Genomic DNA, 19,612 nt, shown 5'->3' with positions numbered 1-19,612 from the left:
GCTCTGAGGAGAGAAACATAGTTGCCTTTCCAGTTCTCTGGGGAAGAAGCCCATTTTACTCTTGCTTCAATCCTGAAGGCTAGAAACAAAGAGACAAACCAAGTAATCGTTATTAACTGATTCCAGGAGCTTCCTTTTGTCAAAGAGTTAAAAGAATACAGAATTTCTGCACTGAGCTGCAAACACACATCTGCAATTAAACCGAAAGACGTTTTTACAGCTTTTATGCTGAGTTTATATTACTATATATTAAGGGATGTGTTGCAGCAGTTAAACGAGCTAGCGCGGGCTAATCATGCTCTTGCTAACCATGGTTTATGATTATGTCTCAAGAAAAGCAGGAATAAAACTTTCACACAATTGTGTTGTTACAGGATGTGAACAGAAACAAAAACAACGAGCAAGATAAACAGAAGGCTTTGTTGTCTCTTTTCCTACTCACTCTGGAGGCTAAGACAGCAAACATTGTCATAGGATTTGTACACATGCCTTGGAATGAATCAATGCTGAAGGACTTCAGAGTCTCTGGAATCAAGACTAACCTAAGTAGCAAATGTAGTTCAAATTCGTATACACTTATACAATGTAAAATAGTACCTATAAAGCAAACAGGTAAAGGATCATGCGAATTTTCAATTAGCATTTCATTAGTAGTAGGAATGTGAAAAGAAGGAGGTCAACTATTAATAAGGTACAGATTTCCCACCACGGGGATTTCTTCTGAATTCATTTTAAGTCCAAGAAGCTGTGATCTAAAAAATCTCCATTCTGAGAGAGTAAAACCACCGAAATAATAGCAATTACAAACAATGAGGACGGGGGATTCGAGAGCAGAAATGGGTTTGCATTCATCGTGTCGCCCCTAATTTTGACTTACAGCCACGGGCCCAGTGACTCCTTGATAAAAGACTACGCCCTGGATTGCATATCCGCTTTTGGAGAAGAATAACAGTTTCGAGATTTCAATCAGAAATGAATTCATTTTCTTTTCTTACTTACCATGTGCCCTTCTCAAAACTTCACAAAAGAAACGTACCAAAAGAGAAATATACTCACTAAAATTTAAGGTTGCTCCAACAAAAGGGTTAATTAGGGAAACAAATTTTCTCAGAAGGCTAATAATGGGACTGACAGATACTATGTGCCCATAAGTAATTCTCAGGTATCTTTGATCTGCAGCCCCACGCGGCTTCTGTTGCCTACTGTAGCCTGGCCTCTGGGACACTCTCAGAACCCGACATCTGGCTACTTTGTTGTTTTAGACTAATCTCCTCCCAGGAGGGCTCAAGAAATGACACCAGGCAGGGAGGGTCCTGGCAAGGGAAAAAACATTACAGTGTTAGCAGGGTTTGTTTGGTTTGTTTGTTTGTTTTAATGGACGAGAGTATCAAAATTACCTGTACATTTTCACAGACGTCTCATGAACTCTGCTGCGGTTTGGTTCGGGCACAATTTAACTAGGATGCACTTATTATAGCTTTAAGGTCCATCAATCACCTTGACGAATTCACTGAATGTTAATCACAGAATATTACGATATGGAGGAGAAAGTTGTGGGGGCAAAACACAAATCGGATTCGTTCTTCACCCATCTGTTAGGGTTGGGTGATGACTGATAAAACAAGGATTTTTAATTGTCAGCTGAAGAGTTACACAAAAATTGTGGGATATAGCTCAGATTTGCAAATACAGTCGCGTGCCTCCCATTACTCCAATTCCCTGTCCCGTTTCTTCTTTTAACCGGCACGTAGCTGCTCTCCTACGGAAAGGGGGCTATGAGTGTGCTTCTGTAGATGGTCTCTGAGGACTCCAGGAGAGAGCCGGAAGGGGTGTTAAGTGACACCCGCTTGGAGAAACACAGCACTTGAGTCAAGGGCACAATGTTATTTTACAAGCAACCATGATCATGAGTATTTTTCCCAAGACAACAAATAATCAACCACATCTTAATCTTTTCGGGGGGGATTATTACTCATTCCTCCAAAAATGTTTATGTTCTCAGCTAGGGGGAAAAAATAGTATACCAACAGAATGTACATGGAGTGATAATTTCTGAACTTATTTTTTCCTAAAATCACATTGCATCCATTTCTGATTGATGATTAGAAATTATAATCTTGTATGAAACAAAATGTTAAATATGACATATATACTGCTAATCGGAGTAATGGAATAGCCAGCAGATTGCTGAAATAGCTGATGCCTCTTTCATGTCGACAGTTAAGAGAAATTCTTTCTTGTAGGCTTCAATGATCTTTATAAAAACAAAAATGTTTTCACAATAGTGACCTCCACCTTGTGCTATATGTCACGAATCAACAATTCCAATCGCCTACTTGGTCTTAACACTATCTACTATGTTAACATGCACTTGAGGCACTCGTACAGATGGAAAGTTTCAGAAGATGAGCAGAAAGAAAAACTGATGCCAGGGGCTTAGGTGGAGAGCAAATGTTTTGAGAATGATGAGGGCACTGAATGTACAAATGTGCTTTACACGATTGATGTTATGTATGCATTGTGATAAGAGTTGTATGAGCTCCTAATAAAATTATATATATATATATATATATATATATATATCAATAACCATAGACTTTGAAAAAATATATAAGGTTAATAAAAAAAGAAAGAAAGAAAATCTTTTTTTAGGAAGAAAATCCTAAGCAATAAAAATTCATTTGTGATTAAATAGTCTCCCAAGTAAACTACGAGAATTGTGTTCGAAACATCATAATATAAAAACCCCAAGGTAAGAAACAGCAAAGGGATCCCTCGACGTGCACGTCAATCCTTGACCAGGGTAACAAATGAAGAGAAGCGCCACCCACCACGCTTTAACGTAGACATGTGCATCACCAGCTTAGCACAAAATTGGTTCCAGAACACATTAGCAAAATGGACTTGAGGTGCAATGTCCCAATAGTTCCTTTGGAGTTTTGGGTTTAACATTTGGATGAATGCTGCTAAGAAACAAAATGACTTATCCATGCTAATCTGCATTTCCAGAAGAATCTGAAGAAACGAAACAGTCAACAAAACCAGTGAGAGGTGTTTTACAATGCTGCGTGCTATTAAGTTATAATGGCCCCAGAAGGCAGTTCAGAATTGCCTTCTAGATATCGTATTATTTTCAATTACACTCAGTGTTGTTCTACTCTTAAGTGCACTTTATTCTCTTCTATACAAACAAAAATACACCATAAACTGTAGTTTGCACAAGAGAGATGTTCAGTTGGCTTTGATGGAAAAGAAATGGAGGGGTATGCAATTCAGGTTTGGGGAGGCCGCTCCGTAATGAAAGGGGCCCAGACGCCTACTCTGGCTGTGCCCCTGTCCTTACCACGGTGCTTCCTGACCCAAGATTACTCTTCAAACTCTTCACCAAGCCAACATGCCAGCAAGCAGAAAGAGGAAGAAGGATGAGGGCGTTGGCTGGTTGCGGGCTGCTATACCACATGGTGCATGTAGCAGGGATGACTACGTTGTATATTTGAAAAACATTGGACTGGTAAATGTACTTATTTTTATAATAATAAAAATAAATGAAACTCGTTCTTTTTGAGGATACTTCCTAGATATAATGGATAGATGGATTTCCATCACACTGATGAGAATTAAAGGGGCCCTGGTTGGTGCAGTGGTTAAACAGAAAGGTCGACCCGAGGCTCATGATTCTGAAGCATCCTTCAGTGAGTGGAAGAGAGCTCCATGAGATGAGACGGCAGCAGCATTCTTTCAGATGGGTTGATGGTCACAGCAAAACAGGTTCATGCTGTGCGTGCGAAGTTTCCTGACGTCTTGGAGGTGGGGGCAGAATGCCTTAGGTCAGCGGTTCTCAACCTGAGGGTCACAACCTCTTTAGGGATTGAATGATCCTTTCACAGGGGTCGCTTAAGACCATCTGATGGTCTTAGGAACTGAGACACCGCTCCTCTACCTGACACCCCATTTGCGCTTGCAGTCAAAGTTGAAGATGTCCCTGAGACCGCACAAGAGGAGTTCATTGAACTTATTAATGACGTGCAGTGAGAACTGACTTCTCTACAATGCCAGTTACAGAATTCTGGATCGAGTGTTTGCAGTCACATCCTGTTCTGTCTGAGACTGTGTTGCGCCTTCTTCTTCCATTTCCAACAACACATCTTTGTGAAACAGTTTTCCAACTTGTTGGCTATCAAGTCTAAATTCAGAAGAAGACTTGTGGAAGATGATCTTCGTTGGGCTCTTGCAAAGACTTCCCTGAGAATGTCTGAGGTGGTGAGAAAGAAGCTATCTCAACCTTCCCACTGATGTTGGCTTTTTATGCATACGGTTGCAAAATGTAGCAATGCAGTTTACTGTTGTTATATTAAAACTGTTACCCATGCTACACCATGCTTCAAGACAAAATTTCATTTGTAATTAGAAATAAATATTTCATAATAAATAATTACATATCATTTTGTGATTAATCACTATGCTTTAATTATGTTCAATTTTTAATAATGAAAATACATCCTGCGTATCAGATGTTTACAGTATGATTCATAACAGTAGCAAAATTACAGTTATGAAATAGGAATAAAAATAATTTTATGGGGAAAAAAGAAAATAATTTTATGGTGGGGGGGTCACCACAACACGAGGAACTATATAAAAGGGTCACGGCATTGGGAAGATTGAGAAGCACTGCCTCAGCAGACCCTGACAGTCAGTCCCTGCTATACACAGAGCCAGGGTTGAGGGTAATTTGATGTCCTGCAAGACTCTGGGAGAATATTGCCATTAGAGCAAACTGGTCAGTCCTGAAAGCTCCTTGAAGAAGACAAAGTGTCAGGAAGGTACACACTTTCTTCGTGGTAAGGCTTACTTCCAAAGCCTTGGTGGTGCATTGGTTAAACACCTGGCTGCTAGCCAAAAGGTCCATAGTCTGAACTCACCAGCCAGTCTGTGGGAGAGAATGCCTGGCCATAGAAACTCCAATAAAGATGTTAACCTATGAAAGCCCGTGACGTTATTCTGTTCTGGAACTTGGAGTCGATATGACTTGGAATCAACTCAATGGTACGCAATAACATCATCAACAACAAATAAAGCTAAGTTCAGAATCTGGAAACCTACTTTGAGCTGATAACAGTTATGACCAGGGAAGAGACCACACGGGAGACAAAGAAGACGCAGGGGCAACAGCGACTGTAAATGGGGTGATCTGAATGCAGCTGCCCTTCCTTGTGACATACATGTGAATCTTATGCTTAGACCTCGATGTGTTGGCCTGGCTTCTTGGGAGGGATAAGAAGGTGCACTGACTCTTGTCCCCAGGGTGTCTCGTCCCAAAGCACATCCCATAGTAACTGATAACCTTTCAGCACTCCTTCCCCTCCTGCCCTGAGCATATGTCGGCACTCTCGGGAACTATTTAGCTAAGTCTGCACATCATATAGCAACCAGCTAAGTCTATGTCTGTATTTGTTCTTGGAGGGCAGGGAACAAGTTGTCTTGAGTGCAGTGAAAGAGGGACCAGCACAGCCTACCAGCCCGGTGACAGCTGAAGGGAGTGACCTGTTGGCATGGGGCTGGGCACATGCTATTGGTGCTTGTTCTACCTCTTTTCTACGTGAGTCAAGTCATGATCCATCCCATGCCTGTGTCATGCTGTGTTGGCAACCCTGGATCTTGGCTCCAATGTGCCGCCCCCCCCCCCCCCTGAGCAGGGTTAATGGCAACAACAGAGGAGGCAGGGGGTCATGGGGTCCTTCTAAAGAGTCTCGCTTGGTTAAGACCTGCTTGGCGGAGGAACTAGAATTCGCAAGAAAAGAAGCAGAGAGAGAAAACGAAACAACAACAAAAAAGAGGGTAAAGGTCAAGAATGAGAAGGGAAGAACCAAGGAAACTGTAGTCACACAATGGAAACACACAAAGATCAGGATTAAAGAAGCTCTGTACTGTGGTAAAGAGTTACAGCCGGGGCACTTACAGGAGCAACTCTACCCTGTCTTATGGAGCTGCTATGAGTTGCCATCGACTTAAGGGCATTGTTTGGCTTTGGTTTGGAAAGGCCTGGAAAAGGCAGATGGCTGGGAGTAAGGTCACAAAGGCTCACTAGAGTGTATTGTAGAAGGTTTGAAGGTTAGTGAATTCATTTCTTTGGTTTAGAAAATAAACAGTGAAATGTTTTCAAATTCTTATAATATTAGATCAATTTGGGTTGCGGGGGAGAGTTATACATAAGATGAAAAAGGCAGGTAAATCTTTCACCACAAAATGTTAAATGGGTGATAATACTGTGTACTAAAACAAGAGCAAGATCACTGTCTTTAATAAGGGTTTAAGTGAGGTAGCCCTAAAGCCCTCTAACATGGTAAGTTTATCATGGTGATCAGCTCAAGTAAGTATTAATTATACCAAGAATATTTGGCCAGTGGAAATGAAGTTGGGAAAGGATTGGTAGTAGATCACTCCATTTTCTCAATTATATAACTAAGAAACAAAATGACAGAAGGTTTAGTAACTTGGGTTTGACATTATATGTGAAATTTTTAATCATTGTGTTTTAAGATATTTATTTTTGTCTAACATTTCCTCTTACATGGACCTCAATACTGACCTAAATTAACTATGGTTGGCTTTGCATTGATTTTTTAATTTCTCAATCATGTTTTTGATTTAAAAATGCATATTAATATGAATGAGCCATGGCCATATCAAGTTGTGGCATCTACAGACAAGCTTTTGGTTTGTGTACTTGCTATAACATTTGATCAAAGAGATTTTTCCAACAAAAAAGACTCTATATTGGACTTATAGTAAAGGACTAATATCCTGAGCTTGGAGCCTATCTAGAACTCTAGAAGGTGATGGGGCCTGTGAATTACAACTTACCCCCAAATCACCAAAAATAAAAATTAGCCACTAAATAGATTTTTTTTTTTTAAGCTCAACAGCTCAAGCCTACCAGCCATGCCACAGGCAAAAGAGAAGCTATCTGGCCTCAGAAAGAGTCACGGGCTCAGAGACTCCATAACACGTTTGCTGTGCATTGCAATCCACTCCATCATGTTTTGATTTTTTTTTAAGTTTATAGTCAAGAGAATTGAAGGCAAAGACTCAGATGCCTATCCATCAATGGTCATTGCAGCATTATTCACAATCGACAACAGGTGGAAATAATCCAAGTAAACCAACATCTGAACGGATAAGCAAAATGTGGTGTAAATACACACAATGGAACATGTTGTCCAGCCACAAGAAGAAAAGAAGTTCCGATAGATGCTACCACACAAGTTAAGCTTGACAACTTCTAAAAAAAAAACCTCCAAACTCACTGCCAAGGAGTCAGTTCCAACTCATAGCAACTCTACAGAACAGGGCAGAACCGCCCTATGCAGTCCTGAAAGTCTAACTCTATACAGCGGTTCCTAACCTGTGGGTTGTGACCCCTTTGGGGGGGTCAAACGACCCTTTCATAGGGGTCACACAATTCCTAACCATAGCAAAATTAAAGTTATGAAATAACAATGAAAATGATTTTATGGTTGGGAAAGGAGTCACCACAACATGAGGAATTGTATGAAAGGGTTGCGGCATGAGGAAGGTTGAGAACCACTGCTTTCTGGGAATGGGAAAGCTCATCTTTCGGAAACTCTGACTAAGTCCAACAAAAGCACTCTTGAACAGGATCCAAAATAGACTTGCATCAATATGAAAATATGTCCAATTTAAGCCACTGTCTAATTCTACCCCCTCTTTATTCTGGAACAGCAACTACACACCCAAAAAGTCTGTAAAGGAGAAATTGAGAACATACAGTTTTGAAAATTATTTCAATAAATGACTTCATCATCATTTTTAACAAGTCTGTAGGGGCCACTATATGACTTACCTTGCCAGAGAAACCAAAATGGAATCACTCTCTAACTCTGCCCAAAACTCTTATTCGTTTGTATTATGAAGACACTTGTATTACGGGCCCAATGTTAGTGGGGCTCTCTAAAATTCATTCTGTGCAAGTAATAAAACTTCCTCAAGAATAGGAATTCAAATAAACTGAATCACTAATTGAGCTCATTCTATGTGCAAAGCACTTCTTTGTAGAAAAATAGTTCTTGCCAAGTTTACCCAAAAAATGGGCCAGAAAGCCAAACATATGCAAAAAAAAACAAACAAAAAAAAACAACAGGATGAAGGTAAGCAGTGAGTAACCCACAGAAACAAGATGGCAAGATGAGATGAATTCTGACTAGAGATCTAAAAAGTCTTTTTGCAAGAAAAGTAGAATTTGTGCAGGGCCTCGATGGATGGGCTGCAATGGAATCGTGAGTCTTTTGGAAACTGCCAAATTCAACATCAAATGCTGTGTGGAGAGTAGTGGAGCGCTGCCATTCACAACATTCACAATGGATATATTTGCACTTGCTTTGATGTGTGATCTTCCCCCCCCCCCCACATGTTTAAATCGTGTATGTTATGACATTGTTTAAAATTCAGGTTTTGTCTTTTGGGGTAAGACTGTAAACTTTTTTCATGGCTTTTGGTGAATCTAAGCTCCTATCAACTGGCAGTGACTTTGTACACAGAATTTCAACAGAGAAGTTCCGACGTATTGACTGTGCTGTAGACAAAATACATGTGCTTTTTACCTAGCTGGTGGCATAAATAAAACCGAATAACCAAACCAAACTCACTGCCAACGAGTCAATGCTAACCCATTGTGACCCTATAGGACAGGATAGTATTGCCCCATATGAATTTCTGAGACTGTAACTCTTATAGGAATGGAAAGCTCCATCTTTCTGCTGTACAGTAGCTGATGGTTTCAAACTCCTGACCTTGCAGTTTGCAGCCCAACAGGTTACCATTATTCCAAAACTCAGCAGCAACATTTGGGGTGGGGGTGGGTGTGAAGGTTACAACCTATCAGAACAAACCCCAGGAGGCAAGTCAACTCCGGTCCGTGGGATCACTAGGAGCCAAAATCCACCTGAAAGCACACACCACAAGATCGCACGCTAAGTGCCACACACAGGTTGCGAGTGAGCGACCAGGCTGTCAAAGGCGGTAGGTAAACCTTGGAGGATGAGAACTGAGAAGTGGCCACTAGATTTGGTGACTGGACGTCACTGCCAACCTTTAAGAGGACTCTTTAAGCGGTCCTGGTGGCATATTGGGTTACAAATGGGGCTGCTGACCTCAAAGTCAGCAAGTCGAGCTCCAAGGGAGGACAAGGAGGCGTTCTGCTCCCATAAAGAGCCGCAGCCTCAGAAACCCGCAGGCACAGATCTGCTGCATTCTAAAGGGCCACTATGAGTTGGCATCAACTTGACAGCAGTGGGGCTTGGGGAGGTTTCGTTGGGTCACAACACTGGAAAGGAAAAGCAATCCAAGAGGCGTTCCTGGGTTGTTTGAACTCTAACTTGCACACAAAAGTGATGAGAAATGTAGGCATGTTTTCAGTGAGTTTTACAGTCACTTCAGGACGGTCAGCCCTTACTCTATCCAGAAGCTGGGAAGCTTCCAGCTGCTGCAGCTCCTTTGGTCCTCCCATTGTCCACCGGGGAAAACGGTAGCCTGTTCCCGAGTGCAGGCTGGGAGGCGAAGTGCACCCACCCGCCTGCTATAGGACGAGGGCTCAGCGCCCACACAGACGTTTCCGTCAGATGTAAGACTCCTCCTGGACACCATGAGCCTGCTGCAAGAGCAGGCGGTAACCCCATTTAACAGAAGAGGAGAGCAAGGCCCGGAAGGCCAAGTGACTGCGGTCCAGCTGACACGGTGACTGGCAGATCAGAGTTCCTCCCACTGCCAGTCCCGTCTGCCCATTAGATCGGCACTAACTACCTTTATAAATGTTTCACTGAATCTGCTCTTCGTGCACTGGGTGAGCAAAATCAACTCCCCGCTGATAATGCAAAATAACCCTGCAATGGCTCGTGCCTCCCTGATAAGCCAGAAATTGAACTCCCTGTCTCCAGTCGGACTTGATGATCTTGATCTTTCACCTTTCGCAAAAACTGTCTCCCGGCGATCATTGGAAAGGACCTCATTTGCTTTCCAAGGAGAGAGTAAACCTTTTGAAAATCTACTCAGGCTGCCGTGACCTCCGTCTATGACTTAAAGAGTTCACCACATATAATAATTCTCATTGCTCGGGAGACATGCTTAAAGTTTCTTTGAAGAGACTTGGGCACTAACTCAATTGATGAAACACACACACACACATTACCTTTCTCATGTCTACTATACCAGGATTCAAAACATAGCTTTAAAATGTACTGTAAATTCTTCACAACTACCAAAGGCTTTTAAAAGCCTTTAACATGCTAAGAGAGATACATATAAATATGACAAAATTGCCAACCACATACACTCACGCCATCAGAATCGGAAACCTAGGTGAGACAGGCAGCGGTTGTGTGCTTCCTCGGTTCTAATAGACCTGACTTGATGGAGTAGAGCTGCCCGGAGGGACTGCCTGGCTGCAATCCCACAGGGAGCAGATGGCCAGCTCTTCGTCTCCTTGAAACAGCTAGGGAGGACTAACTACTGGCCTTTTGATGATAGGCCAAGCACTTGACTATTGAGCCACCAAGGTTCTTTAAAGCTGTAAACACACTCTAGTTCCCTAAAGTGAAGTCCTGGCTCTGCCACAGAGCTGGGTGAGGCTGAACTCATGGGGGTGTATTTTCGTTCCCCAACCCCATGCCACACCCGCACACTAAAGTAAGAAAATAAGGATTTGACAGTGAAGACTCATCTAAAGCTAGTCGACTCTTCTTACTTAGTGGAGAAGAGGTTTATAAGATAAAATAAAGTTTCAACGATGAAGTATCACGCTAAATGTCAACTTTGCAAATGCACATGCCAGACCTTGTCTCCTTTTTTACTACCTATGTTGGAAAGAAGGAGGCCTGGTGGCATAGTGGTTATGAGTTGAGCTCATCAGGTTGGCAGTTCAAAACACCAGTCATCCCCGTGAGAGAAAGACGAGGCTTTCTACTTCCATGAAGAGTTAGTCTCGGAAACTCACGGGGGCAGTTCTACCCTGTCCTGAAGGGTTGTTAGAATCAGCATCAACTCAATGGCAGTGCGCTTCAGTTTGATGTTGGAAGGACAGGTGTTCAAGAACGACTGATTAGATGGCACATACTATATCTAAATCTGGATGGTGAACACAAGTATTTATTATAATCCTTTAAGCTGTACATACATACTACATGTATATAGAGATCTATATTACATTGAAGTTGTCCAGGATTTCGTCTTGCTTGAATCCACAAACAATGCTCCCGGAAACAAAAGTCAAGAGATCAAACAACACATTGCACTGGGTAAATCTGCTGCACGAAGCCTCTTTAGAGTGTTGAAAAGCAAGGAAGTTACTTTTAGGACTAAGGTGCAGCTGACCCAAGCCAAGGTCTTTTCTTTTCTTTTTAATCATTTTATTGGGGGTTTGTACAACTCTTGTCATAATCAATCCATACCACCATTGTGTCAGCACATTTGTACATTTGTTGCCATCATTGTTTTCAAAGCATTTTCATTCTACTTGAGCCCTTGGTATCAGCTCCTCATTTTTCCCCTCACTCATTCACTCTCTTATGAACCTTTGATAATTTATGAATTATTATTATTTTTCATGTCTTTCACTGTCTGATGTCTCCCTTTACCCCCTTGTCTGTTGTCCATCCACTTGAAGGGGGCTATAGGCATAGACCATTGTGATTGGTTCCCCATTTCTCCCCCCACCTTCCCCTTATCCTCCTGGTATGGCTGCTCTCAATATTGGTCCTGAGGAGTTTGTCTGTCCCGTATTCCCTGTGTTTCTAGCTCTTATCTGTACCCATGTTTTTGTTGCTGTTGTTGTTATTTTCTTTTCTTTTCTTGCTTTGTTTTTCTCTGTCTTGTTTTTTGTGCATATTATTATCTCTGCAGGTATATATAAGTAAGATAGGCAGGATAAACAATATGGAGGAATAAAGAACGGGACAGTTCCAAGGGAACATGGGAGAAGGGGAGGCTGGCGGGGGGTGGGGGGATGTTACCAAACCCAGGGACAAGGGAATAACAAGTGATCCAAAATTGATGGCGAGGAGGGTGTAGGAGGTCTGGTAGGGCTTGATCAAGGGCAATGTATCTGAGAGAAATTACTGAAACTCAGATGAAGACTGAACATGATAATGGGACAAGAGGAAAGTAAAAGGAAATAAAGGAAAGAACTAGGAGGCAAAGGGCATTTATAGAGATCTAAATACAGTCATGTACACATGTAAATATATATATGATGATGGGGAAATAGATCTATGTGCATATATTTATAGGTTTAGTATTAAGGTAGCAGATGGACATCGGGCCTCCACTCAAGTACTCCCTCAATGGAAGAACACTTTGTTCTATTAAACTGGCATTCCATGATGCTCACCTTCCTGAAGACAAAGGGGTGCATAAGCATATGTGGTGAAGAAAGCTGATGGTGCCCGGCTATCAAAAGATATAGGGTCTGGGATCATAAAGGCTTGAAGATAAACAAGCAGCCATCTAGCTCAGAAGCAACAAAGCCCACATGGAAGAAGTCCACCAGCCTGTGTGATCATGAGATGTCAATAGGATCAGGTATCAGGCATCAAAGAACAAAAAATCATATCACTGTGAATGAGAGGAAGTGCCAAGTGGAGACCCAAAGCCCATCTGTAGGCAACTGGACATCCCCTTATAGAAGGGTCACAGGGAGGAAACAAGCCAGTTAGGGTGTAGTGTAGGACCCATGAAACATACAACTCTCCTCTAGTTCTTTAATGCTTCCTCCCCACCACTATCATGATCCCAATTCTACCTTACAAATCTGGCTCAACCAGAGGATGTACCAGATTAATGCTGGAAACAGAGAATCCAGGGCAGATAAACCCCTCAGGACCAATACCAGGAGGTGAAAGGGAAGGTGGGGGAGAAAGGGGAAACCGATCACATATAACTCCCTCCCTGGGGGACAAGCAACAGAAAAGTGAATGAAGGGAGACATCGGACAGTGTAAGACATGAAAAAAATAATAACTTATAAATTATCAAGAGTTCATGAGGGAGGGAGGGAGGGAGGGAGGGAAGGAGAGGGAGGGGGGAAATGAGGAGCTGATACCAAGGGCTCTAGTAGAAAGAAAATACTTTGAGAATGATGATGGCAACAAATGTGCTTGACATAATGGATGGATATATGGATTGTGATAAGAGTTGTACGAGCCCCCAATAAAATGATTTTAGAAAGAAAGAGAGAGAGAGAGAGAAAGAGAGAGAGAGAGAGAACAAATCTGTCTTGGAAGAAATACAGCTAGAGTGCTCCTTGTAGGCCGGGATGGCAAGACTTCATCTGACATGCTTTGGACATGTGGTCGGGGCAGATCAGTCTCTGAAGAAGACAGCATGCTTTTATCATGTTAAAAAGAAGCAGGTTCCTGAGTGCTATCCGCTAGACATTCTAATTCAGTGAGTCTGGGGAAACGGAAGTCTACGTTTCTAATCACGTCAGCTAATGCTAGTGCAGGCAACTGACAAAAGTCATTAGTGGTGATGGTATCTTGGTTTCATGGCTCAAATGACCACGCATGGCCTTAAACACAGATAACAATGAGTTTAACATGAAACAGTATTCCTTGTAGGACTGAAAACGCTTTCCTAAATTTCCCTTCTTATATGCCTTTTATGATACTTTTCCCTTTTCCTTTCTTAATCCCTTTCTTCCTTTCCTTCCAAGATTTAGAGGTGGAATTCCTCACAATTCTCTTCTGCTTGGTTTATTGCCTAGACTCCACAAATTGAGCAAACCTGTACAGCTTTGCAACTGTCCGCAGAAGCCAAGGCCGCACATTTCATTTCATCTTTTTGGCCCGTTGCGGTTAGCTGAGCCTTTTCCCTTTCTCAGAATGCAGAAGAGGAAATATGAAGGGAGGAGAAGATGGCGGTGCTTCTTTTCCCATCTCCACCTTTCTTGTTTTCCCATTCGACATAGGCATATGATAAAGAAATGAAATAGCTTGGTGCGTCGGCCACGGGAAAAAAAAAGAAATATCTGTACAACAATCACATGAAAACCCTATAAATCTTTTCTAAACATAGGGGGATATTTTCCAGAGTCTTATAAGAATTTTTTTAAAGGAAAAAGGCTTCTTTCACAAGAGAAATCCTGATGGTAGTCCCATAAGGCAGAAGCTGGTTGAATTTAAATACAATGAGTCCTGCTAACAGTTCCCACAAGATCTGGAACCTCTCCAAGGCTTTTGGAAAGATACTACACTTTGTACCACACCATTTCACAATTGGAACAGAAATTTAAGCTGAACCAATGTGTATGGTTTCAAACAAAGAGTCTATGTTTGTCCTATGTTAGAATAAAATAGAAAACATTTTGTTCTGTCTTCATTCTGGATTCTGGCAATGAAATTAGGATTCTGAGTCTTCATTATCTTTTATTTTAAAAACGGAACTACATGAATAGTCACTCACACACACATGCTACTGTCACTATCAACATGGCAACAGTACTCTGAAGCCCTGGAATGAATCAAAAACAATGGCACACAGATTCTAACTATATTCCCAGTATTTAAATAAAGTAGGTGAAAGTCACACACAAAAAACACACACAACTGTCAGTCAGCTTCACAATTTCTAAATCCAACATTCACTGCTGCCGTGGACTCTTTTCTGACCCATAGTGAACCAACCTGTCCAGAACACCAACCTCACCGCCATCGAGTCAGTTCTGACTCACAGCGATCCTATGGTACCGGGGAGACCTGCCCCTTTGGGTGGCTGAGACTGTAACCCTTAAGGGAATAGGTGGTTGAGAACTGCTGACCTGGTGGCTAACAGCCCAACTCATAAGCTCTACGCCACCAGGGCGCCTACGCATATAATCCTGTTTGAAAGTAGGGTCTTTCGTGCTATGTTAATTAGATCATTGCAGAATAGGCTGGGTTCCAAATCTAATCGCCTCTGAGTGGAAAAAACGCAGATTAGACATGGAGGACCCCACGCGCTGAGAAGACAGGTGCTTGGTGAGGACAGCAAAGGGACCGAGGAACACGCAGCGCTGCCACCAAGCAAGGATCCAACCCGAAACCCGGATTCGGACTTTTGGCCACCAGAACTATGAGAAAATAATTGTTTTTTTCTTTAAAGTCACCGATTTTGAAGTATTTCTGTTACAGCAGCACGGGCACACAACTTAGTGTACACATATGTCAAAATATACCAAACTGTATGCTTAGCAAAATTGTATGTCAATTATACTTTTAAAAGGGAGATATACATCTATTTATTTATACTTTTAAAAGGGAGATATACATCTATTTATTTATTTATTTATTTGGCGGGTACTCCATACACACGTTTAGAGGGATAAAGTGGATGAAAATAAAAACTGATGCTAAGAACAGCATAATCCTGAGAATGAATGTAACTGGGAGCCCCAGAGTCCACAGCATTATTTTCTGGACCAGAAAATATAAAGGAAGAGGAGAAATAAAGGGGAACAAGTTATCATAAAGAAAAAGCTCACTTCCTGGTATGAATTTATTTGAAGGGCCTTTTAACCCAAGGTTCTGAAATGCACAATTGCTGGCCCAATCTACAAGCACTCTTCTTTCCCCACAATTCTCTACCAGCGGCATCCTTGCTCCGAGCTCAGCTGAGAAACCTGAACTAATTTCTCCTTTGAGTACCATCTTCATCGGCTATTAAACTTATATTGACCTTTTCTCTACCAATTGAGTTATAATTTTTTTTAAGAACTAAAAAGTGGCCAGAGCTGAGTAACCTCAGTCCATCAAGCTGAGAGGAAAATTCCCTTCACCAAAGCCAGTTCTCGGGTTCCAAGAGCCAGCGGGGCCACAGAAAGAAGTCAGCGGACCACTGGAAAAGAACATCCAGGACCTGTGTTAGCAGTGGCCGAGGCCACCAAGACCAGATGCACCCGAGACTGGGGCATGGAGATACAGAAGAGCCGTGCCCAAACTGTGGGGTATCTTCTCCTCCTCTGGTCTGAGACGATGGGACCGTGAGACAGAGGGACAGGCAGGTTTCCTGGCCCACAGAGGCAGCAGCCCAGGGACCACAGAGCTCAGAGGCTAAGGACTGAAGAGAGACCTGCCTGCAGGCTGAGGACAGGGGGCGTTCTGTGGACCGACAACTATAACCTGACTGTTTACTGATCCTGGCTTGTGGTAATCTGTTGACTTCCACAATAAATCCTTTAATCGTGCAAACAAGAAGGTGAAATAAAAAAGCATGATCCCTACCCCTCTCATCTCCTTTGCAGTATCTGTGAACTCCTCAATCCCAGTCTCCATCGACAGGTTTATCATGCTAATATGTGAATGTACCTGCTTCTTTCATAAACTGGAATGGTTAGGGTTGCTTGGCAACATGATACCTCTGTTTTCAAAACAGGCATGGAAGCACAACACCTCCCCCCCCCCCACGTTTAAACAAAGCTAACCTCAGGACTCACCTCGTTTCCACCAACTGCCTTGGTTAAAATCACTGCAGAAGACACGGGCGGGGGCATGCAACCTACTGTCTGCAATCTGAAAAATAAAAGAAAACCCAATCAGCAATAGTTTCCACGACACTGATCCTGAACTAGCGGAGCCGAGCGAATGGCAATAAAGAGCGCTGCGTGAAGCGCATGTCTGTGATCCGCGCTGACGTCTGTGATCCGCGAGGCTGCGCACAGATTGCTGCAGATGCCCGGGTTCAGAGCGCTCAGTCAGTTCCAGATGTGGATGATTTTATTCTTGAAGTTACTGACGCTCTTATTACACAATTCAAAAGAGCCAAGCTATGGTGCATGTAGTGACTAAGACAATAACAAAAATGATTAATCATTGGATGTTTTTCATAATTGCTATTGAGCTTGAGCCAACTCATGGCCACCTAATATAAAATAAAACACCGCTAATAGTTTTTATTCTACTTTATTTGTATTTTTATTGTAAAAAGTTACATTTTTACTAAAAGAATTCATACTAAAAACATAAGAATATTTTTACTTTACCTGGAAATATCTTGATATTTGATAAGTATATAGATGTGTAGGGTATTTTCAAGTAAGGTAAAAGGGTTCTTACATTTATTTTATAGGAATTAGAATTCTTTTGTTAAAAATACCAACTTCAAAAACTACCAACCTCAAATCTACTTAAATAATTTAAAATATTTCACAAACACAGGGCTACATTTGCAAATTCCTTTCTATTAAATAAACATTCAGCACATAAAAAAAGTTTATGTGCTGTAATAACATACAAATTGGCATAGAATCTAATATCTCTTGAACCCAAACTCTGTAGTAAAGATAAGTACCTATTCCTAATATTTTTATTATTGTTTTTTTACTTTAACTATGTGCATACTTCCCAGATCATGAAAAATCTAAGTTAGTTCAGGATAGAAAATAAATTGCATGAACAGTAAATGAAAAACTGAGTGGTAAATCTAAGTACAAAATATTTTTTATTATTACATAAGATTCAAATACTGGGGTGCAAGTCAAAAAGTAATGCTACTGTGGTTCCAGTTCATGGCTGCATACGTTTGTGACAAACAAACTATGTTTAGACGTGTTTTTGCAGTCCGCGGATGGCTGACGACACGCTCTCCCAGTAATAACTTGTTTGAGTCTCTGTAGGATGTCTTCACGACACAGTGCAATCCAAACAGTGCCTTCCCGGCAGATACGGGGTGTCAGTCAAACCCAAGGCAGAGAGGTCAACTCAGAAGGTGAAAGCTAACTGGCTTTTGCAATTGCAAAGGGGTGATCTTGATAGATTTTCTATGGGGACAGCGGACAATCAGTAGGACTTATCAGGAAGGTGTAAGAAAATTGAAATCTGCATTGATGAAAGTTGCCCCCTCGGAGTTGGGGGTTGATGTTCCATTAGGACGATGCACTTGCAATTCTCCCAGGCTACGAGGGCTGTCCTAGGAGGGTTTCATCCTGAAACTTCTCCCATCCACCCTAGAGCCCTAAAATTGCCCCTTTAGGCTTCTTCGTGTTCTCAAAACAACAAGAAATGTTCACAGGAATAGAATTGAAGTTCAAATGTGTTGTAAATGGAAGCATATGGAATTCATGGTGGAAAGGTTAGAGTTGAAATATCACCTTCAGTAGTGCACAGGTTTAGATGGAGGATATGCTGAGACACACAACTTACATTTTTACATATTTGTTTATATGTCATATGTAATAAAGATTTCGACGATTTTATAGTTATTCTTTCTGACTTACATTCAAAGAACGTATATTCTAGTGACAGTGAGTGGCGGGCTGGAGGAGCAGAGAACACAGAGCTTTTAATGGCAGCATCTTTTGAATGCGTGGGAATACAGATGATTCTCATTCACTTTTACAAAAAGGTGTTATCTATTCTATCTGCAATGCATTTGTATTATCTCTGAAATCAGAAAAAAAGAATAACATGTATTCATTTGTTTTTATATTTTTTTAATTTAAATTTTTATGTATTTTAAAATATAAAAAAATATATTTTAAAACACATGTTATGGAATTTCTAAGTCAATTGAGTGAGTATTTATTGACGGCCAACTTTAAAAATACTCTTTGTTGACCCTAGTCATAATAATTGATCATAGATATTAAATTTATCACTGTGGTAGTTCTCCTTCCATTTAGTTATATCAATCTGATCATACCCTAAGAATAAATAATAAAACCCCTAAATCGTGTAGCCTAATCTAGTATTTTATATTCTTCCAATTTTATATTTACAATTAAATTTTTTTCTGTTTTCTTTTTTTAAAAACAATTTTATTGGCCTGTGACTCACAAATCCTATGATTCAATAGTTCAGTCACAGCAAGAAGAGTACAATCATCACCATAATCAGTGTTGGAACATTTTCCTCGCTCCTGTACCCATCATTATTAGCTCCCATTTCCCTCTAACCTCCCCTGTCAAATCCCCAAGGAACCATTAACAGGATCCTCTTTTAAAGTCGATTTTCCCTCCTGGTGCTGGAATACCCAGTCTTGTTATGAATTTCCAGTCTCTCGGGCTTGCTACAGTTCCCACCGTCATCCCTGCTGTGTCCATTGCAACGCCTAGTAGAACCCAGAGGGGGAACATCAGGAACGTTGAGATAATTCACGTTGGTGTCAGGAGGGGATGCACTGCGATGGCTTCACACTTGTAGAAGCACGGGGTTTATGAAGAGAACTACAAAAGCGCATTTCAATCCTAGGATGGTTGTTTTGCTTACTGCTGCCTGTGATGGATGGAAGGGATGATGTGCTGCAACTGAGAGGAGAAAAAGGTGCTTCCGGAGTGAGTGGCCTGGGGAAAGGCCCGGCTGATGAACACGAGGCCAGTGTCTTCCCAAACCTCCTGCCAGAGTCCCCAGGGCATTGGTACGTAAATAGATACAGTCCGGGGGTGGAGAAGAGATTATTGTATTGGGGTATTATTAAAAGGGGTAAGGGTTATATGTTTATTTGGCTGTACTATTGATACTCACTAGTTCGCCACTTGATACTGTACTATAAGAAATCAGTCATTATTACAAGAGCTTGTAAGTCCACCTTACCAGCTATATTGGATTGGATTTGCTAAAAGAGGAGTTAAA

General features: G+C 41.5%; 1 protein-coding gene across 1 annotated transcript in view; it reads right to left on the bottom strand.

Annotated features, from left to right (window-relative positions):
* SLC10A7 (solute carrier family 10 member 7) overlaps window positions 1-19,612 on the bottom strand; it is a 289,125-nt gene that overhangs the window by 240,795 nt on the left and 28,718 nt on the right. Inside the window, exon 4 of the mRNA XM_075543721.1 lies at window positions 16,480-16,555. Coding sequence (XP_075399836.1) covers window positions 16,480-16,555 — 76 coding nt within the window. The remainder of the gene's footprint in view (window positions 1-16,479; window positions 16,556-19,612) is intronic.

The sequence above is a fragment of the Tenrec ecaudatus genome, chromosome 3, assembly GCF_050624435.1.
Source record: "Tenrec ecaudatus isolate mTenEca1 chromosome 3, mTenEca1.hap1, whole genome shotgun sequence".
Taxonomy (NCBI): Eukaryota; Metazoa; Chordata; class Mammalia; order Afrosoricida; family Tenrecidae; genus Tenrec; species Tenrec ecaudatus.
Note: the sequence above shows the minus strand (reverse complement) of the source record. Positions and strands in the feature narration are given on the sequence as shown.